Genomic DNA, 23,178 nt, shown 5'->3' on the forward strand with positions numbered 1-23,178 from the left:
TCAGGTTCTTCAGATCGCGTTAAGTGACATCTAGGGTTTCAGGAGGTGTACCACTGTAGTCGTGCCATCTATTGGGTGATGTCTGGGTGTGCAGGGGTTCAGATGGTTTTTCCAGGATTCCTGTGAAAGAAACACAAACAATCTGCTTCTCGTGGTTAATTTGAACTTGTAACTAGTTATAGGTTTGTTATAGTTGATACCTCGATGATTATAATTGGTTTAAATCTCTCTATGATTTTATTTAAAGGTCTTCTAATGTGACCTCCTGTAGCAGTCTCTACCGCAGGATCTTGAGACCAATTTTAGCTAAAATATGTATTTTAAACAGACTCAAATTGCTTAGAGAGTTAATGCATTTTCGTGACAATGATTTTAACGTTTATAGTGTCAGATTGATGCCAGATCTGTTGTGGATTAAATTCCACAAGATAGTTTACAGGGCACCTTTGGGGGCTCTCCAAGGGTGTCCTGTATATAAAATGTATATATTTTAGTTTTGGGAATGTATAGTCACGTTAAACATTTAGACTTTTACCTTAAATAGTTAGTTACCTTAGCAAATTAATTTTTACCTTGTCTGGTAATAATGTAGCTGTAAGGTTACACTTTTGAGTGTTACCAAACTTAAGACATACCCATAAACATTTAGTTATAACATACTGGAGGAAAAAGAACTTTTGTTATAAAAACATATCATTTTAAAAACAAATTTATATCTGTCATTAGTCACACAGTTTAAGAGTAAACACTTACATATATACCAAAAACTATATATAAAAATCAAAAGAAGGAGAAAAACAAAAATTTTGGAATGTTTCTGGATGTCCCCAGAAACTTTGGCTGCGTCCAGCATTTTTATATAAAGCCAATTACCTTTTAGAGTACTCCGAGCAGATGGGTCATGAAAAAAAAAATTTTTTTGTCATTCAACACACTCACTCACAAAACACAACTGGCCAGTTATAACAGAAGACATTCAGGGAAAGGGAAGGAGAGAGGTCTCTGTACATTCAACACACTCACTCACAAAACACAACTGGCCAGTTATAACAGAAGACATTCAGGGAAAGGGTAGGAGAGAGGTCTCTGTGAGCCAGATTTTGTAGGTACTGCCATGTCGTATTATGGGTCCTGGGATGTATCCTGCATCTGGTCCTCTTGTAGTATTTCTTGTTCTTCAGGGATGACAGCGCCATCCTGCGGGTATTGTCGGACACGGCGGGCAGGAACCCAGACAGGTTTAGAGAAATTTTGAGAGAAAACGCATGCGAAACCCCTTCCCATGGTAAATAGTGGGTCAGGCCCTTTCCAAATTTTATCAAGTGGGTGTCTCCATTTGACCTTACTGGATGGGAGGGTAGATGGTGTTTGCCAGTGAAGAATGATAGGAGGTAGGTTCAAGTTATTGTAAATATTAAAGAGATTTAACGTAGTTAAGGCTTTGGCTTTTGCTAGCTGGATATTCGGGGGGTACATTCCTCCTTTAATTTTATTTAATTTAGCCTTAAGGGTTTGATGGGCCCTCTTGACAATGCTTTGTCCCTGTGGATTATAGGGAATGCCTGTGGTATGAGTAATGTTCCAGAGGGAACAAAAATCTTTAAATTGTTTGCTGGTAAACGCCGGTCTACGGTCAGTTTTCAGTTGAAGATGTAAGCCCATCACAGCAAAACAGGAGAGCATATGGCTTTTAAGCTTTTTATAGCTTTCTCCTATCTGAGCTGTAGCCCACATAAATTTAGAAAAGGTATCAATTGAGACAAACACATATTTTTGTTTGCCAAAGTTTGGTATGTGGGTGACATCAATTTGCCAGATAGCATTAGCTTTTAAACCTCGGGGGTTAACCCCAAGGGTCTGGATAGCAGGTGTCTTTATGAGACTTGCACAAGAAGAGCATGTAGCAAGGATATGTTTTAACTGTAGTACAGGAACATCAGGAAATCGAGCTCGAAGGCCTTTAAGATTAACATGTGTTAGAGAATGAAAATTAGCAGGATCAGAGACAGAGACTGGGAAAGTTCCTGTGGAGGCAAGGCGGTCAACTGCGGCATTCCCTTCAGACAGGGAACCAGGAAGAGGGCTGTGGGAATGAAGGTGTTGAATATACAGTGGTTGGGTTCGAGAACAGAGAACAGAGGCGATTTGAATCAAGAGAGGGGAAAGTGGGTTGTCATCAATTTTTACATAAGAATGAGCAAGCCATGGGAGTAAGTTAACAGTATACACGCTGTCAGAAAAAAGGTTGAAGGATTCTGGTACAGCTTTAATGCAAGGAAAACAGCATAAAGTTCTTTATACGGAGGGGAATTCTCAGGAAGCTCAGTAAAGAGAGGTTTAGGAGATTGTCTGGGTAATATATAAGGGCAGCAGCTCCCCTTTTTCCGCCATCATTAAAGATAGTAGGAGCAGAAGGAATGGGATCCCAAGAGAAAAGTTTAGGTGCCAGTAGAGGCAGAAGAGGTAAAGAAGCTATCAATTTATTAGAAGGAAAATGGTTATCTATTTGTCCTGGAAACCCCACGAAGCTTATGACAAAGTGGGAATGATGGCGTATAAGCCACTCTGTATCTGTAAGAGAAAAGGGCAGAATAATTAAATCCGGTTCTTTCTCTAAGACCTGCACAGACCTATTTCTCCCTTGGCGAACCATGAATGCTAATGCGTCTATCTCAGTGAGGAGTCTTGGAGCTCCTCCTACTGGCGTGTGAAGCCACTTGAGAGCTCCATGGTCTTGCCACAATGTCCCTACTACTGTGGGGGTGGAGTTGAAGATTAGAACTTTACCGGAGAGGAGGGGGAGAATCATACAAGGTGCATGTCCTGGAGGGCCTGGTTAACCCTCTCCAATGCCGAGGAGGCCTCGGGAGTTAACTTACGTTTTGAAGAGGGCTGTTTGTTTCCTTTCAACAGGTCAAACAGTGGTTGGAAGCAGCTTGTAGGCAGATAGAGATACTGCCTAAGCCAATTTAAATTTCCTAGAAAACTTTGTAAAGAAGCAAGATTAAGGTTAGAAGGAAAGGTGACATTAGGTTTTAAGGAACGAATTTGTGTTAAAGAAATCTCTGAACCTAAGAAAGAAATTGGAGGAATTAGCTGTCTCTTCTCAGGAGCTACATTAAGGCCGCTTTTCTTTAATGCAGGAATGAGAAAATCACGTAGGGCACAGAGGTCTGTATCTGATTTTCCCCATATTAAAATATCATCTGTATAATGAAAAACATGAAGGCCCTTATGAATATATGGGACAAGGGCAGATTTAACAGCCTCCTGACAAATTGTAGGACTATTGGCCATACCCTGGGGTAGCACCACCCATTCAAATCTATCAGCAGGGCTGGCATTATTAATAGATAGAACAGAGAAGGTAAAACGTTTACAATCTTGCAGACGCAAGGGAATAGAGAAAAAACAATCTTGTATATCAATAGCTATGATTGGAATTCCCGTGGGAATTGCAGAAGCAAGAGGCAAACCCCTTTGGGGGGAGCCCCAGACCTGCATGGTTTTATTTACCGCACGGAGATCTTGAAGGAGGCGCCATTTTCCCGAGTGCTTTTTAATCACAAAGACAGGAGTATTCCTTGGGCTTCGAGAATGACGAATGTGTCCCAAGGACAACTGCTCTTGGACGAGCTCTTTTAAAATTTCTAGCTTATCCCTAGGTAAAGGCCACTGTTCCACCCAGACAGGCTCATTAGAAATCCAGCTTAAGCGGGGTGTTTGGCTACGAACAGTGGCATTTAGTATTGGGGGTGCTGATTAGATCTGGTCTTGCGGGAACGAGTGTTACGCTCTGCAGAGGCATCTGTGGATATCCTAACATCAAGACATTCCAGAATATCCCTGCCCAGTAGGTTGGTGCTAATATCAGCTACCAAAGGGTGGAAGTGTCCAGTAGAACCTTCTGGGTCTTCCCACATGAGCGAGTCTCGTGTGCAAAATGATTGGGTCACCCCTCCTACTCCATGTATACTGGGTCCAAGGATAAGTTCCCAATCTTGGGGAATCTCTGCTTGCCTTAAAATCGTCTTTTCTGTCCCCGTGTCAATCAAAAATTTAAAAGGAATATTGCCAATCTTTACTGTCATGGAAGGGTGACCGCGTTCTAAAACAGGAGTGGTACACAAAAATCAGGCCCTGAATTTGTACCATTCAGGGGCGTGCCATCTTTGTGAAAATTTGACCAACAATCTCTCTTCCAGTGAAACTCTTTACAACATCTTGGACAGATCTTACGTGGCTTCTGGCTCCCTGACTGGAGGCGTGGTCACAGCTTATCAGGACATTGGTTACGCCAATGTCCTTGGCGACCACACTGAAAGCAGGCCCCGTTTTGATTACGTGGTCTAACTGCATAAACTTATGTCGTAGCGGATGCCCCATAATTGCCTGATGTAAGTTCCTGTGTCGCTAAAATCCAATTATCTGGGTGTAGGTGTTTAAGATTAAGGCATGCCTGACGGAATTGTGGTACCATGCCTTCCCAGACAATAGAGTGCAGGAGTAGTGAGTGGACGTCAGGATTATAAACCTTTCTCTCTAAGCTTGTCTTCACCCTTGAGATGAAGATCGCTAATGATTCATCAGTGCCTTGGCAAAGAGAGTTAATGGGAACTGACGAATCTACATTGGGTGGGGTCACCCTTTCCCATGCTTGTGTTGGGCAGATGCGTACCTGTTCAAAATAACCGGTTGGAAACCTGGCTTCTGCCTGCTGAGCTCCAGATTCATAAGCTCCTGCTCCAAACAAAGCATCAACATTTCATTCTACCTGTTTGTTACTATTTTCCAGTGATTGTCTAGAGCACTCATCACGGAAGCATGCTGTCCACTATAGGTAGAGGGCATCTGGGAGTGCAGCACAAGCCAGGTCTTTCCAGTCCTGGGGGGTGTTAAGGTGCTGGTAAAAACTCCTTAAAATGGACTTAGTCCATGGCGCGTGAATTCCGTCCTCCCTGACCGCTTGTCTGAGTTGTCCAGGCTCTTAGAGGTGTACGGCTGCCACAGCTGAGGGTTTTGTTTAGAGGGGGCCACGTTTACTGGGAAGGTGTGGATTTGGTTCGATGGCAAAGGAGTGGGAGCTACAGAAGTGGAAGGTGCCGTGGAAACTGCTGTAGTGGCCTCAGGGGAAACTGAACATGTATCTACAGGGACGGAGCTCTCCGGGCAGACTGCACATAGTTTAAGGTCCTTAAATGCTGAAAAAATATCCTTTAACTCTCGTATCTTAGCCACTAGGTCTCTTAATGATGACGTATCAGCAGGGGGTAGGGCCAGAGAAGAGGAAGCCTCAGGAGAAGCTGAACCCGGGTGGCAGGGGGTGGGGTCAGAGAAGGAGCTTCCAAACATGTGTACACGTCTGTGGGAACAGAATTTTTGGGTCTAGCGGCTGATCGCTTAGGGCGTCTAAGTCTTAAGCACATGTGCTTTAACTCATGTATCTCCGCCTCAAGGTCGTGTAGCCTCAAGGCAGACCACATTGTACATATCTTGTAAGTCGTGATTATAGCTATGAGAACCCACGGTGTAGCAAAAATTAAACTGTCTCTGAGAGCACGAATCTGTCCCAAGAGAGAAGGAGATAATGACTGGGACACCTCCTCATAAAACGAAAAATTTCCCATGGTGGAGGGAAACGCGGGGCCACAGAGGTGGGCGGATGCCACTTACCTGTGTCTGGGCAGCTTTCAGGGACCTCAGGCTGGGCTACCCAGCGGGGCGTGGGTGCGGAACACGATGGGCGCCAGATGTTGTTGTTGTGGTTGTGGTCAGGTGTCGGGTTGCACCACGGAGAAGAGAAGAGAGAGGAAGTCCAGAGCAAGTGGGGTACACAAATCTTTATTATAGGATGGGGGGGTGGCTCAGGCCACGTGGAGTCAGCCGACAATGGCCGTCCCCACTACCTGACCATGGGGCGAGAGAAGGAAGAGAGATCTGAGAGAGAGCCGAAGGAGCCGAGAGAGAGAGGGGGAGCCAAGAGCCCAGAGAGAACAAGGGGTGAGGGTAAGGGGGCTTTTATTGGGCGACAACCAGGGGTGATGTGTGGGGCCAGGATTGGTTGAAGGGGGCACTGCTAGGATTTCGCAGGGTGTGGTAAAACCTGGGGGCGGAGACTGCATCAGAATAATTCCTCAGCGTCAGGCCCCCACTACATTGAAGGACATTTTTAGAATATCTCTCTCTCTCTCTCTCTCTCTCTCTCTCTCTCTAAAATACATATATAATCTTGTTTCCTTTTCTGCTGAGATATAGTATGTTGAGCAGCAGCCTCTAAACTCCAAATTCTTGTAGAGATAGAAAATGCCTATTATGGGCTGGGGTAGATGGCATAATGGTTATGCAAACAAATTGTCATGCCTGAGGCTCTGAAGTCCCAGGTTCAATCCCCCACACCACCTTAAGCCAGAGATGACCAGCACTCTGGTAAAAAAGAAAAGAAAGAAAATGTCTGTTATATCTATATATAATATAAAAAAATCTTTGACAGAATTATGTAAGTATTCTTATATTTTGATAATTTTATTTTTTAAAAACAATAACCATGTATTCTTTTTGTAATTTGGAATACCTGTTTCAAAAAAAAAAAAGAGAGGAATCTCAACTCTTAAATCTCTATGACTCTTATAAAAGTTTGATTTTAAACCCAATAGTAATAAGGCTTTGAGGAAGAGACCAGTCATCAGGAAATAATAGTTGGTTAATATATATGCTGAGATAAAAACTGAATTCATCTGTACATTGACACATTTTGTATATCCCTGGTTTAAAACCTACCTGCATTCTGTGATTGCTTTTTCAGTCTCTCAGTGGACAGGAGAGAAGAGAGAAAATGAACTTACAGCTACATTCCCTGCAATCAATCTGATGGGCTGCAATTTAGAAAAGATGAATGAAGCCCAAGCATGGATCCAAAGGATGCTGTCCTTCCAGAACGACCACGTCATTGAGAATAATTATATCCTCTACCTTGGGAAAAAGGAACATAGATTTTTGTCTCAGCTCCAGAAAACCCTAGGTATCTCTATCACAGAGATTATCTATCCTGGAAATACAAAATTGGAGATTAAAGGAGCCAAGGCTGACCTCACTGAAGTTGTAATAAAGATTGAAAACATGCTATGTGAAGTTCAAGCAGAAATGACAAGAAAAAAGGAGCAAGACCTTTGGAATATAATAGGTAAGTAGGTTTATTAAGTTGAGATGACAGCTTTCTCAGCTCTTCCTTATTTTGGGTATAAGCATGTGTGAATAAGAGATTGTTTAGAAGAAAAGAAAGAGCAGCTCTGTGTTAGGCTACAGTTTTATGATAGTTTATTAGTTCTTGTCCCACCAGCTGGATTAATTATTAATAAATAGGAGTGAGCACACACACACACACACACACACACACACAGACTTAGGATGGCATGGATTGCTTAAGAGGCAATTACATGGTAAACGAAACCCTGGGCTACATTAATAATCTAAACGCAAACTCTGGAGGAAAAAGTGCATCTCTGATTCTTATAGATGGAGTATTCAAACATGACACATTCCACTGCTTAATTCATCTCTTTATGTGGATTTTACTGTGTTTATTTGTTGCTGGGAACATTAGAAGACCTAAAACTACCCTTTTGAGCCCTCTCACCAAAGTTAATTATCCATTGCTCTAATTATCCAATTCATTGCTGGGTATAAAGTGAGGTGCACTCAAGTATCATCCATTCAGTGAGATGTAATCCATCAGGAAAACTGTGGGAATTTGGAAACTGTAGTGATAACAAAGAGCTAACAAGATTATACTATTGAAAATGCCACTTTAAGGGGCCAGGTGATGGTGCACTTGGTTAAGCACACACATTACAGTGCTCAAGGACCCAGGTCCAATCCTCTGGTCCCCCCTGCAGGGGTAAAACTTCATGAGTGGTGTATTAGTGCTGCAGGTATATCTCTGTCTCTTTCCCTCTCTATCCCCCCTCTCAATTTCTTTTTTTTAATTGGGGTATTAATGGTTTATAGTCAACAGTAAACTACAGTAGTTTGTACATGTGTAACATATCTCAGTTTTCCACATAACAATTCAACCCCCACTAGGTCCTTCTCTGCCATCGTGTTCCAGGACTTGAACCCTCCCCCCACCCTAGAGTCTTTTACTTTGGTGCAATACACCAACTCCAGTCTAGGTTCTGGTTTGTGTTTTCTTTTCTGTTCTTATTTTTCAACATCTGTCTGAGTGAGATCATCCCATATTCATCCTTCTCTTTTTGACCCCCTCTCAGTTTCTTTCTATCTCTATCAAATAATAAGTAAATAAAATATTTTAAAAGAAAGATAAAAGAAATACAAGAAAGAAAACAATGAAAACCCCACCTTAGGAGTCTATGATTTATTTTATTCATTTATTCTGCTACTGTGTGTTGCATCATTGATATGTGCCCAACATTGTGCTAGGTCTTGAGAATATAATGACAGGATGATTATTCTTTCCATTCGGAATCCAATTGGGGAAATTGAGAAGTCAGCAAGTTATTATGAAGGATGAGGGAGAAATTGATTTGGGAGGTATCTAGAGGGTTAGTTACCTAACCCCAAATGAGTATTAAAGGACAAACTTCTCAGAAGATAAGTCATAGAATAGTGAGGTTGGGAGAGATAGTAAAATGGTTATGCAAAAAGAATTTCATGCTTGAGGCTCCAAAGTCCCAGGTTCAGTCAACCTCATCACCATAAGCCAGAACTGTCACCAGCGCTCTCTCACATTCTCTCTCTCTCTCTCTTCCTCTCCCTCTCTCATTAAAGTAAAACAAGCATTCTCTCTGTCTCTCTCTCTGTCTCTGTCTCTCTCTTCCTCTTCCTCTCCCTCTCTCATTAAAGTAAAACAAACAAAAGAATAAGTAGTGGTTAACGAAGCAAAGAAAGAAAATGTGAGGGGGGGAGATAGCATAATGGTTATACAAAGAGACTGTAATGCCTGAGGCTTCAAGGTCTCAGGCTCTATTCCCTGCACCACTATAAACCAGAGCTGAGCCGTGCTCTAGGAGAAGGAAGGAAGGAAGGAAGGAAGGAAGGAAGGAAGGAAGGAAGGAAGGAAGGAAGGAAGGAAGGAAGGGAGGGAAGAAGGAAGAAAGGAAGGAAAGAAGGAAGGAAATTTGAACCACCTTGGCCATAGCTGGAACTCAATTATATAAGTCTTTATAAATCATATGAAAGTATTCAGATTTTTTTCTTGAAATAAATGGGGAGAAGCAAACTTTAAGCTAAAATAATATCAAACTTGTAGAAATAACACTGGTTGTAGTGGGCAGAACAGAATTAGTATAAAAATTCAGATGCAGAATTTCAAAGAACTCTTCATGTAGAAACAGTCAGAGTTTACAATAAATGAACTATCCACGATCTTCCACAATCCCCAGAAAACCTAGTGTCAAAACAGATAAAATAGTACTCAAGAATGATAAACAAAGTTATGATTTCTACTTATCTTCTAAAATGAATGTGGATTTTTGAAACGGATACTAATGCTTCTCAAGGTAAGAAGATAAAACATCTGTCTCCTATAAAGCTTCTGATTCTAATAATAAAGTTACCCCTACTGTCCCAGCTATTAGAAATTTATTCATGTACATTATTTGGTCTGCTACACCATGGCAGGTAGGTCCACTTCTAGGCTTCTGAGAGTTCTCCACACTGCTCTCCACAGGGGTTGGACCAATTTACATTCCCACCAGCAGTGCAGGAGGGCTCCTTTGTCCCCACAACCTCTCCAGAATTTGTTGCTGCTAACTTCTCTGATGTATGACATTCTCACAGGAGTGAAGTGGTATTTCATTGTTGTCTTTATTTTAATTTCTCTGACAATCAATGACTTGGAACATTTTTCCAGATGTTTGTTGGTCTTTTGTATCTCTTCTATGGTGAATATTCTGTTCATATCCTCTCCCCATTTTTGGATGGGGTCATTTGTTTTTTTGTTACTGAGTCTAGTGAGCTCTTTTTGGTTATTAGCCTTTTGTCTGATGTATGACATGTAAAGATCTTCTCCCATTCTGTGAGAGATCTCTTTGTTTGGGTGGTGGTTTCTTTATTTTAAATTATTTTTATATATTTATTTATTTACTTATTAAATAGAGACAGAGAGAAACTAAGATGAAAGGGGGAGATAGAGAGGCACCAGTCGTGAGGCTTCCTCTCCATAGGTGGGGGCTGGGGACTTGAAGTAGGTCCTTGCATATTATGGCATGTGCTCTCAACTGGGTGTGCCACCACCTGGCCCCATATCTTGAATTTTTTAAAAGGAATAAAGATGGGGCCTGGCGGTTGCATAGATGATTAAGCGCATATGACACAAAGCGTAAGGACCTCGGTATAAGGATCCTGGTTCGAGCCCCCAGTTCCCCACCTGCAGAGGGCGGGGGTCTCTTCATGGGTGGTGAAGCAGGTCTTTAGGTGTCTGTCTTTCTCTCCCCCTCTCTGTCTTCCCCTCCTCTCTCCATTTTTCTCGTTCCTATCCAACAACAAAATCAGCAATGTCAACAGTAACAACAACAAGAGCAACAGCAAGGTCAACAAAATGGGGAAAATGGCCTCTAGGAGCAGTAGATTTGTAGTGCAGGCACTGAGCCCCAACAATAACCCTGGAGGCAAAAAAAAAAAAAAAGAAAGAAAGATGATTAGAGAGAGTTAGCATAATAGGTATACAAGCAGATTCTTATACCTGAGGCTCTCAAGTCCCAGGTTCAATCCCTCGAACCACCATAAGTCTGAACTGAGCAGTGCCCTGATGAGAGAGAGAAAAGGAGAGAAGAGGGAGAGGGAAGGAAAGAGGGAGAGAGAAGATAGGAGAAAACACAATATCATGAAACTAACACCTAGACTTTGGTCTTCTTGATTGGGTAGCATTTGAGTAATATATGTACACAGTATCCTTTCTTGCCTCTTACAAAAAGCATTGGGCAAAGTCATGTTTGTAATCTTGGATGTGCTCTTATTAACTACCTAATATTATATTTATGTGTTTCAGTTTCTTCATTAATAAAGTCATATTAATTATTTTTGTAGTGGAATTGTAATGATCAAATGAGGTAGAGATGTGAAATCTTTTTGAAAAGTTTATGCATTATACAAATGGCATATTGCTCTCCATCATTCCTTAATGTCTCCTTATGCCTGTCTCTTTTTGTTGGTGGATATCATAGCTAAAACTATAAATATTTCCTAGGAACCACACTTTTATATATCATCATTAAAGCATTGATGGATGAAGTATATATTTAATCATTTTTCCCTCGGGTTCTGAATCCAAATCAACAATGATAAGTCTACTAACCGTCTAGTTTATCCTATAGTTTATTACAGTTACAGTTCTATTTGCATATCCTAAACATTCAAGGGCTGCATTTTTTTTTTACTATTTTCTTTTTTTATTTTTATTTTTTACTATTTTCTTTTTTTATTAGTGATTTAATAATGATCAGTAAGATTTAGGGTAAGGTGCCAGGTGGTGGCGTACCTGGTTGAGTGCACATATTACAATGAGCAGGGACCCGAGTTCAAGCCCCATTCCCCATTTGCAGGGGTAAAACTTTGCTAGTGGTGAAACAGTGTTACAGGTGTCTCTCTGTCTCTCTCCCTATCACCCCCTTCCTCTTGATTTCTGATTGTCTCTATCCAATAAATAAATGTAATAAAAAATATTCTTTCTTTGGCACCACAGGGCTGGGTGGTGGGGCAGCTGGTTAAGTGCGCATGTTATAACACACAGGACCTGGGTTCAAGCCCCCAGTCCCCATCTGCGGGAGGAGAACTTTGCGAGTGGTGAAGCAGAGCTGCAGGTGTCTCTCTCTCCCTCTCAATTTCTTCCTATCTCTATCAGATAAATAAAGAAAATTTAAAAATTAAAAAAAAAAAAAGATTGTGGGATAAGAGGGATATGATTCCATACTATTCCCACCACCAGAGTTCCACAGCCCACCCCCTCCATTAGAAGTTTCTCTATTCTTTATCCCTCTGGGAATATGGACCAAAGATCTTTATGAGGTGCAGAAGGTGGAAGGTATGGCTTCTGTAATTGCTTCTCTGCTGTACATGGGCATTGGCAGGTTGATCCATACCCCCAGCCTGTTGCTATACAGGTCCTTATCCCTAATGGGGTAGGGCCCTGGGGAGATGGAGTTCCAGGACACATTGATAAGATAGTCTGCCCAGGTTGGTGTCATGGTAACATCTGCTACTTGGTGGCTGAAAAGTTGAAAAAGAATATAGTAAATGAGATATAGATGAGGACCCATGGGATAGATAGAGCACATGTGTACATGTACCCATAATTTAGGAGGAAATATATACCTTAAAGTAAAAGTGTGCAATAGTCTGCAGTGACTCAATGAGTGCAGCAAGCAAGTAGAAAGACCTAAAATAAATAAATAAATAAAGTACTTAATCAAATATTTTCTTTTTTGCCTCCAGGGTTATTACTGGGGCTCAATGCCGGCACTTTGGAGAACCAAGGGCTCAAACCAGCATACTTGTGCGGGTCCTTGCACTTCTTACTATGTGCACTTAACCTAGTGCACCACCGCCCAGCCCCCTTAAGCAAATATTTTCTACTTAGCCCTATATACCCTTCTCACCTACTTCTTATTTCACTCCCCTTAATCACTCTAAGTCTATCCCTGTCAGATAAAGTAAGGACTACAAAAGCTGGATAAGGGCAAGAGACTGGCACACTTTAATGATGGCCTTTTTGGCCACTACTAGGCCACCGCATCACCCAGAGCCCTAGCCAGGGAATCTGGTGATTCCCACACAGATATGTTGGGCCTAGACCTCTAACAGATCCGTCTCTCCACCATCACTGGTCGTCTCCATCAGGAACAACATAGTGGACCCTCTTGTGGGCCTCTCTAGGACCTTTCTGTCTATGCATAATAATAGTGATAGAAATTGCCCCACTCTCTGAAGGGAGGCTGGGTCAACATACTCTACTGTTCAACGTAAACTGGTTCTGAAATGAGTGCAGCCTAGAATGTTTCTGGCTGTGACCATGGAATGTGAGCTCAGGCCAACAGGGATGCAGAGGTTACACAGGCTCCTATGCTAAATATGAAGAGAGATGGGCCCTAGGTCAGGTCAGTGGGGTTTACAGTTAATGGTATTTATATATTCTTCCTATATTTGGAAGCTACTTTCTGCCCTGATCCAGCTTTCTAATCCTACTCCCAATTCTGACACCATCTTCCCAGACAATACTTTCAACACACTTACATGTTAGCTGTTGGGCTCAAGCAAAATTAGTAAAGTCATGGGCCCCTTGGAATATACCTAAAATAGACTTCCTAGCTTCTTCCAAGGGCTACAGTTTTTGTTTTTCTTTTTCTTTTTTTTTTTTTTTTTTTTTTGTGTGTGTGTGTGTTTTAACCAGAGCTCTGTTCAGCTCTGGTTTGTGGTGGTATGGGGATTGAACCTGGGACTTCAGAGCCTCGGGCATAAAAGTATCTTTGCATAACCAATATGCTATCTACCCCTACCTGGGCTATAGTTTTAACTGGCTGATCTGTTTCTCCAAATTTCTATAATTTTTTTATTACATTTCTTTTCAAACCTTTGCCCCTTCACAGACCATTGAGAGAAAGTTTTGTGTTTCTCATTTTCAGGACAAAGGACTAATCAACAATCAAAATACCAGGATGGCATGGAAGAAAATAAATTTTTGAAATGTCTGAGCTGTGAAACTCAGGAAATTCGTGATCGAAAGAAAGAATTTGAAAAGTGTGGTTTGAGTGTTGTGAAGGTATACTTTATTAAAGGAAAAATTTGACTCATCTTGCTAATTCACATGGTCCTGCAGCCAAAAGAAAACTCACCTGATGATGACTAACCTAGCTACTTACTGACCTAGATTGCTATGAGTAAGATTGAGAAGATTTTAGAAAAGGATAGGTGTAGGAATGTATCTGGAGTCAGGAGGTAAATATATGGGTAGGATATATAGAAGTATAGATCAAGTTTTAAAAAAAAAAAAGCCATCTGTCTATCTTGTAGCAAAATAAAATAAATGTAGTAGTATTTACACACAGTATTATAATTATTGACCTTTTAAATTTTTTATTTTAGATGAGAAAGAAAGAGAAGTCAGAATACCACTCCAGTATATACAACACTGGATATCAAACTAGGAGCCTCAAGCATGCAAAGTCCTGCTTTCTACCAACTGAGATATTTTCTCGCTCCTGTTTACCTAGTTTTTGAAAATCTCTCATTAGCCAAATAGTGACCTATAATAGGAAAAAGAAAGTTTACATTGTTGACCATTTCATTACCAGTGTCTGGCATATATATAGTGATTGTTCAATGAATTTTTAAAATTTTTTTATTATCTTTCTTTATTTATTGAATAGAGACAGCCAGAAATCAATAGGGAAGGAGGGATAGAGAGGAAGAAAGACAGAGAGACACCTGCAGCCCTGCTTCACCACTTGCAAAGCTTTCCCCCTATAGGTGGGGATGGGGGCCTCGAACCTGGGTCCTTTAGCATTGTAAAATGTGCGCTCAACCAGGTGCACCACCACCCGACCCTTTCAATGAATTTTTATTAAGTGAATTCATTATTCATTTAGGGACAAGAGATTTTGAAGATATAGAACTCAGACAGAAACCAAGAGAGACTTTCATATAACTTCGTATGAAATGCAAGTTTCATATGAAAAGTAGCATATACATACGTACCTTTTATTTTTTGAAGCAGTCTACCAGGCAGCTTAAGTAGCAGTTCTCCAGTTTCTCTTTCAATTTTTCATTTCCTTGCATTATAGGTGGAGAAAATACAAAACGATGTTCTCGAGAATGTCTTTTTAAAGAAGAAGCTGGACATTGAAAAGAGAATGAATGGGAAACCTGTGAGCCACAGGTTGTTTCAGCGAGTCCCATACCAGTACTGCAAAATGATCTGCAGAGTTGGCTTTCAGAGACTGTGTTCAGTGCCCTGTGGTAGGTGTCAGCCCCTCAGAATGGGGATCATTATGTATGAGAATTGGTGAGCAGACCTCAGCAGATGGCTCACCTCTAGCACCATTTATTGTTGTGGTGAGAGGGTCATCTACAACTGAGATGTTGTAGTAAAGTCATTTGGGGGAGGCTGACTGGGTTGGTTTTGATCTGATAAATGCAAGCACTCCCCCCCCCACAAGGGAGTCAGTGCCTGTCAGCATGTATTAGCTCTAGAATTACCACAGTTATCCAAGTAGGAGAGGAGTAAGCGACCAAAGGAACCATAACTGATTTAATTAGCCATTTGCATTTTCACTGTAGGTAAAGTCATTTGGGTAATTTTTTTTTTCATCACATAATTTGTTAATGACAGGTTTTAAGTCAAAGAGAGTGTTGAAAGTTAAGATCTATAGTCCACTGTTTTTCTCCTATCTTTATTTATGTGTCCTATCTGTAGAAAACTCTGTGAAACTTTGTGTTTACTTATCTCAACAAAATTATTCAACACTATACAATTACCCTCATCACTTAATTCAAAAGACATTTTCTTGAATATAATGAAGTTGATCTTTTCCAGTCCTTGCATTTCCCGTAGCATGCTGGTGAATTGATTAGCTATCATCTGGTAGGTAAAAGAAGTAACTTTCTTTTTAAAAATGTAGTATCAGCGGATTGTGTTCAGGAGTACACTCTACTGCTATGCCTCCTCCCTAGTACAGTATTTTATGTACATATTTATGAGAGACACAAATGCACCACTGCACCATCCACTGAATTCCATTTGTCTCTGTTCTTGGTGCTCAGGAATCCAACTCAGAGCCTCACACATGGAAATCATGTGCTCTACCCACTAAGATAGACCTCCCAGCTTTGGCGATAACATTTTAAAAAGTGATTTAAAATATGTATTAATGGATATGAGTAAGGGAGAGAGAACCAAAGCATCACTCTGTTGCAGATGATGCTGGTAATGATCTCCAGATTTCATGCCAGTGAGTCTAACACCTTATCCATTGTACCACTTCCTGGGGTGCTGCAAATACTATCCATCTTATCTGTGGAAGTCTATATGTAACTGTTGTGTCACTGTTAAGATGTACCAACATTTTAATGCTTATTGTATTGTCCCTGTTAGATCTCCCCAAAGGAGGATTAAACTTTTACTAATAATCATAGCAGTTGCCTAACATTACAGCTTTATTTTTTTTCTAGTTCACTAAATTAGTTGCTCTTGATTTCTAGTAAGCAAGCTCTGGAAATCGTCTTCTCTTTGCCCCAGAGATAACATAAGCAATACCTAGGGTAAAATTAAACACAAATAATCCAGGTGGTAAAAGCAGTAAATGAATCCACTTCAAGAAGTCTTTGTGGAGTTGTGCAGTAGCGCAGCGGGTTAAGCACACATGGTGCAAAGCGCAAGGACTGGCATAAGGATCCCGGTTCGAGCCTCCAGTTCCCCAACTAAAGGGGAGTCGCTTCACAGGTGGTGAAGCAGGTCTGCAGGTGTCTATCTTTCTCTCCCCCACTCTGTCTTCCCCTTCTCTCTCCATTTCTCTCAGTCCTATCTAACAATGACAACATCAGTAACAACAACAATAACTACAACAACAAGAAGAAAAGCAACAAGGGCAACAAAAGGGAAAATAAGTAAATAAATATATATATATATAAAGAAGTCTTTGAATGCAGCTAGGGAAGTGCTGATGCGTGTGGTGTTTTTACTGAAAATGAAATAAAAATACACAGACTGGGTGGTGGTACACCTGGTTGAGCTCAAGGGCCTGGATTTAAGCCCCTGGTTCTCATTTGCAGAGAGGAAGCTTCATGAGAGACTAAGCAGATGTCTCTTTTCTCTCTTCCTTTTCAATTTCTCTGTCTCTACCTCCTCCCCACCCCAAGAAAAAAGAAAAAAGAAGAAAAGAGAGAGAGGGAAGGAAAAAAAGAAATGAAAATTCACAACTACTATTTGCTCCTAAGCCCATTATAATTGTCTTTTATGTATTTACCCCCCACCATTGAAATTACACTTAAGATAATCACTGTATTTTTATTTTCTAAATCCAGTCTTATGGAAGACACATCCTACTCAACACCTTTCTTCTCCAATATTGAAAACACATACTTTCCTCCTAAGCAACATAATTCAAGTCTTATCCTGGTTTAAATTAAGGCAGTCCTCTCTTGAAGTTTATCAGTAATACAATTGCTACAACACTCTCATTGTATAGCCATATGAGGAACTGAAAAATAAACAAACAACAACAGCAAGGACAACCCTCTCATTTGGAAAAGTGAAAAGGAAATAGACACAAGTTACTAGCTCATATCATTAATCACATGCTGCTGTACAGGAAATAGTGAAGACTCTGTTCTAGGAGTGGAGTGATACCATCATCATTTTGCACTCTGGGAAAAGTCTTTTTTTTTTTTTTTTTTTTTCTTATTTATGATGTTTAACAGAGCACTGCTCAGCTCTGGCTTATGGTGTTGCAGGGAATTGAACCTGGGACTTTGGAGCCTCAGGCATGAGAGTCTCTTTGCATAACCATTATGCTTTCTACCCCGACCCTGGGAAAAGTCTTTATGTATTGCCATCCTTTATCATTTCTAGATTCATTGCCTATCCAAGTCCCTGTACTGATGGTTTTGAGGACTAGAATGCTTGGCTTATGGTGTCTTCAGCAAGACAGTTCCTTTAAAAAATTAGCTGACAGAGCCTGGGAGGTGGTGTGGTAGATAGGACACTAGACCCGTGCATGAAGTCCTAAGTTGAATTTGTCTCAGTCTATCTTTTGTGTTAATGGATGGGTGGCTTTAAAAAACAAACAAACAAAAAATTTTACAGGTACAAGGCCTATTTGCTTCTGGTCAAGTTCATGTCTTTATAACTGAGCCAAATATCTTGTCTCTCTAGTCTTTAAACCTCAGTAATCTGGTCTTTTACCTGCTGGTCTCTATGCCTTGCTCATTTTGATAGAATTTATTGAAATTCAGACAGTGGACTCATTGGGGAGATACTACCCTATATGTGATCTGTGCTACTGTTTCTAATAAGAATACTTAAACTGAAGACACTTGAGAAATCCAAGAAACATTAATTTATCACCACTAAAGCTATCTCTCTCTCTTTTTTTCTCTGTATGTCTTTCTCTGTATCTCTCTCTTCCTCTTTCTCTCTCTTACTTAGCTTTCATTGGGAATACCAGATCTCTTGACTATTTTCACCCATCAGACTCCAAGTTACAGAACTCATTCCATTTGATGACTATCCACAGGCAGAGGGAACTTCTTAGCAAAACTTTTTTTTCTTCCATTTTTGCTTACATCTCAGCCAATTCTATTTTGAGTTCATCTCTTGCTTGTAGGATTTAGCTAAATGCAGCAATGAGACTACACATTTGCAGTTTCCTTATTAGGGTCATAAGTATTTATTGAGCATTTTCCATGAGTCAGACCCTGTGCTAAGTGTGAGGGTTACATCATTAGTCAAAACACAGAGTTCCTGCCCTTTTCATTTATAATCGAGTGATGTCTGTTCTTCCTTTCTTTCTTTTATTTTTTTATTGACTGTTGTTGTCATAGAGGTACAGTTTCACTTCTGTCCAGGATAGGTGTCAGTATTCCTCACCTATCACCAAAATGTCAACTCCCTCCAACTATGGTCTTGCTCCTTCTTTGATTGTTGGCATTTTCCAGAATTGTAAAGGAAACTTTCCTCTGCAATGCCCTCCCTAGATAAGTTCACTTATTCTTGTGACTTTGACTGCTATTTCTATAATGATTCATGACTTTATAACTTTAATTCCCTGTCTCTCTTGTGACCTCCAGCTGTCTTTCATACATTATCTATTTAAATGTCCCACAGTTATTTCAAACTAAACTCCTCTTGACTTTACTTTTACCTAAGGAATATGACCTCCCATGAACCCCCCTGCCCTTGTACTCCCTAACCTGGATAAAGCCATCCTCCTCCTCCCATCAATCTACCATGCTTTCTAAGGTAGAAACTTTATTATTCTCCATTTATGTCTTTCCCTTACCCTTATATCTAGACAGTCACATAATCCTAGTAAGTTTCTCTCAGCCTCTCTATTCCTATTGCCTTAGTTCATTTTCCCTATAGACCTAGGCAATTACCAGGTTCTTTTTTTTTCCTTTCTTCAAAACCCACCTCTACCTAACCCATTATTTATTGTGCTTCCAGAATTCTTAGGAGAAAAATTCACATGCCCATTTAATATTTGTATTCTTAGTTGTCTACAAGATAAATATGCAAACACCTGGGGTCTGGGCAGTGGTGTACTCAGTTAAATGCACATAGTACTATGAGCAGGGATATATGCAAGAACCCAGGTTTGAACTCCTGCTTCCCTACCTGTAGGGGGAAGCGTCATGAATGGTGATGAATGGTGAAGCAGGTCTGCAGGTATCTCTCTTTCTCTCCCTCTATATGTCCCCTCAATTTCTCTGTTTTATTGAATGAAAAAAAAAGAAAAAGAAAAGAAAAAATGGCTTCCAGGAATGGTGGATTGACTCTGAGCTCCAGCAACTGGAGGCAAAATGAAATAAAATAATAGAAATGCAAACTCCTTAGTGAAGTTCCTAGGTCCAAGCTCCATATTACTTCACTATTTTTATCATTTAATAGATTTAACACTCTAGTTATGAATCTTATGGTTTCCTAAATATGTTGCATACTTTTCAATCTTTGTGCCTCTGCATGTAGAATACCTTCTTCATGAATTGTTTTAGCCCAGAAAACTCCTTCATGATGTAGCTCAAATAGCATTTCCTGGCTGATGCCTCCCCTAGCACTTGAAGGCCCCACAAGTTGCTTCTTCCATAGTGCTTCTGCACTTCCTCTATTCTTTTGTTACAAAATCTCTAACTTTAAAAAATGTGACAAAAAAGTGACAATTTACAGTTCCATAAAATTCAGATGTGGAGGACCAAGTAGTGGCACATCTGGTAGCAAACACGCCTGATTGAGCAAGGACCAGGATTCAAGTCCCCAGTACCCACTAGCAGTGAAGCAGTGCTGTAGGTGTCTCTCTTACTCCCTCTAGATCAAAATTAGGTGAAAACTTTTTTTGAGGGGGTGGGGGAGATTATTTGGGGGACTTCTGTCAGGCTTCAAAGGGAACTAATGACCTACCCAAATCACTGTTCCACTGTAGAAAATGCATATCCCTAGTGGTCCATGAGGTGGTACAGTGGATAAAGCATTGGCTTCTCAACCATGAGGTCCCAAGTTCAATGCCTGGCAGCACATGTACCAGAGTGATGTCTGGTTCTTTCTCTCTCTCCTCCTATCATCCTCATGAATAAATAAATAAATTCTTTTAAAAAAATGAAAATGCATACCTCTGTAATAGCCATGTAATATCATCCAAATCCAGGGTGTCTTTACCTAAACAATGCAGCACGTACACTGGCATTGTGTTCTATGCACAACAGTCTCCTTGTTTTGACTTTGTTCTTATTTTTTTGTCATGAATTTGGGAAACATTCTGCCTTTTATTAGATACAATTTTCATAAGACATATTCTCAAGAATTGTAGAGAGACCATTATTTATGGCTTCTAGAAGTTCTTCTGAGTTTTAAGGGAAATAGAATCTTCTATTACACTTTCTTTATCATTTGCCTGACTGATGATGTTGACCTGAGTCAGAATTTCTCTGAACTTCAGACTGTTCCCTTGTTAAATGGAGATACTACCCAAATCATTGATTGACAACAGTCAATAAATCATATATCCTTCTATAAACTAATGGTATACTTAAGTGTAAAATATTATGACGTTGATGATATCTGTGGCAATTTATCTCAATGGAACAACTATGGATATGGATATCTTTAATACAAACACAGGGCTTTGGACTAGGAAGTGATTATTATTTGGAGGACTAAAGAGAAATACATCTTACTACCAAAATATGATTTTCCAGCTCATAATAATATTTTGAAATTATCTTTATTTATTGGAAAGAGACAGCCAGAAATAAAGATAGAAGGGGGTGATAGAGAGGGAGAGAGAGACAGAGACATCTGCAGCACTGCTTCACCACTCACAAAATTTCCCCCCTGTAGGTGGGGACCGGGGGCTCAAACCTAGATCCTGGCACATTCTAGCATGTATTTTCAACCAAGTGTGCCACCACCTGGTCCCCACTCATAATAATCTTTTGCCCCGACCAGCGGGGTGGTGAACAGTGGCTAGGAACCCACGAAACCTGGAATGAAAAGGACAGGAGACACAAGAAATGACATCAAGACAGGACTCTGATCAAGCTGCAAAATTTTATTGTGTTCACAGGCATTATAAGGCTTTGGGAAGGGGGGGGAGATGCTGAAGGAGGAGGAGGGGGAGCAAACTTCAAAGTGGAATGTTCCTTGCAACAAACAATGGCCGAAATCATGTTTGTTACCACAACTATGTGTTGTCTCACTTGATTACTGATAAATGGTCTACCTGAGGGGAAATGGCCTGCCCAGGGGAGAAATAAACCTTGTCTTGAGGGCTTCCATTGTTTCAAAGCTTATCAAGCAGAGAAATGGTTCCTGGCAATCTTTTACTTCTTTTTTTCTTTTTATCTTTTATCAGAACCAAAATTTGGAGATGGCATATACTTCATGAAGGATCTTAAAGGCCTAGCATCCCAGATAAAGGCAACACCTGCGACAGATAAGTTCATCTATGTATTTGAGGCTGAAGTACTCACAGGCTCCATATGCCAGGGTCAGCAGTCAATTATCTCTCCTCCATCCTTGATTCCTGGATCCATAGAAAGCCATGACAGTGTGGTTGACAATGTCTCCAAACCTGAAATCTTTGTTATTTTTAGTGGTATGCAGGCTAAGCCCCGTTATTTGTGGACTTGCACTCAGAGTCCTGTAAAATCACAAGTCACTGCGTACTCTCCATGGCCTTGGTCAAATTTTTCAGGTGGTAGTTCAGTTGATTAATAACCTCCATTATTATTATAATACCCAGCATTGCCTTGCTTTGGAAGAATTAACCAAATAATTGTCACCAGTGACACAAAAAGTGATTTGAATATGTCAAATTGGTTGTCTATACAGACTTGATTATTGAAAGAACTAGCTGTATACTAGCATCTTTGTGCCTTCACTTTTGTCTTTATTTCTTGGGCTTAAGCGGATAGATATCCATTAAACCTATCAAGATCAATTTCTCTCCAAGTATTTCCTTCATCTCTTTTACTCCAGGTAACAGTAAAAATGTTTTTACATGTAACAAAGATTTTTCTAGTATGTAATCCAATTATTTTGTCTTCTGAAATGGTAATATGAACAAATGGTGATAGTATATACTAAAACAGTAAGATGATCTTGGGTTTTCCAGATAATTTTATATTATTTAGATAACAAAATAAATCATTTTTGTCTGTATAACTGACTCTGAAAAATTATTTCATTACAATGAAATTATTTGAAATGGAATGCCATCAAAGACTGATACACAACTTATATTTTGTTTGAATTCACCTGTATCAAGCAACATTACTAAAATACTATGAAATCAAATTATTAATTCACCAAGAATTTCTTGATGACCAGATGTAGTTAAATCACTGTCTGAGTGCTGAGGGTTATGGTACTGGACAAGATAAAGGTGAACATCATGATTACAGCCTGAGTAATCAGAAAGACAGCTCTGGACAACTTAACAAGTATGACTGGGTATAATGAATGAGTAACCATAGATTCTTTGGGGAAGTTTAAGGGAAAAAAAAGATAATCAGGTTGGTTGGGAGGAAGGTCTCCTAAAGACAGTGAAGCTTAAGATAAATCTTGAAGAATCTGTAAGAATTTAAAATGCACATCTACAAAGTACTGGCACTTCAGAAAAAAAATATTTTGCTCAACAACAAACAAAACAAAAAGATAACAGGGCCAGGCAGTGGAACACCTAGTTAATTGCATACATTACAAGGGCCCAGTTTCAAGCCCTGAGCTCCATCTGCAGGGGAAATGCTTCATGAATAGTAAAGCAGGGATGCAGGTGTGCCTGTCTCACTCCCTCTCTACCTCCCCCTCCCCTCTCAGTTTCTCTGTCTTTATCCAGTAATAAATACATTTTCAAAAATTTAAAAAATAAAAGTTAAGAAAAATAGCAGAGCTAGTGATAGGGCACAGGAAATTCTGTGCAGAAGTCTTATATTCAGTCCCTAGCACTATTAATAGCA

General features: G+C 40.2%; 1 protein-coding gene across 3 annotated transcripts in view; it reads left to right on the forward strand.

Annotated features, from left to right (window-relative positions):
* Window positions 1–22,379, forward strand: part of PARP9 (poly(ADP-ribose) polymerase family member 9) — a 68,392-nt gene extending 46,013 nt beyond the window's left edge. For all 3 annotated transcript variants that reach the window (XM_016192578.2, XM_060198268.1, XM_060198267.1), the window contains 4 exons: window positions 6,803–7,180; window positions 13,635–13,771; window positions 14,793–14,967; window positions 21,573–22,379. In XM_016192578.2, the coding sequence (XP_016048064.2) occupies window positions 6,803–7,180; window positions 13,635–13,771; window positions 14,793–14,967; window positions 21,573–21,934 (1,052 nt within the window). In that variant the 3' untranslated portion in view covers window positions 21,935–22,379. The remainder of the gene's footprint in view (window positions 1–6,802; window positions 7,181–13,634; window positions 13,772–14,792; window positions 14,968–21,572) is intronic.
* The last annotated feature ends 799 nt before the right edge of the window (window positions 22,380–23,178 follow it).

Source organism: Erinaceus europaeus, chromosome 9 (genome assembly GCF_950295315.1).
Source record: "Erinaceus europaeus chromosome 9, mEriEur2.1, whole genome shotgun sequence".
In the NCBI taxonomy this organism is placed as follows: Eukaryota; Metazoa; Chordata; class Mammalia; order Eulipotyphla; family Erinaceidae; genus Erinaceus; species Erinaceus europaeus.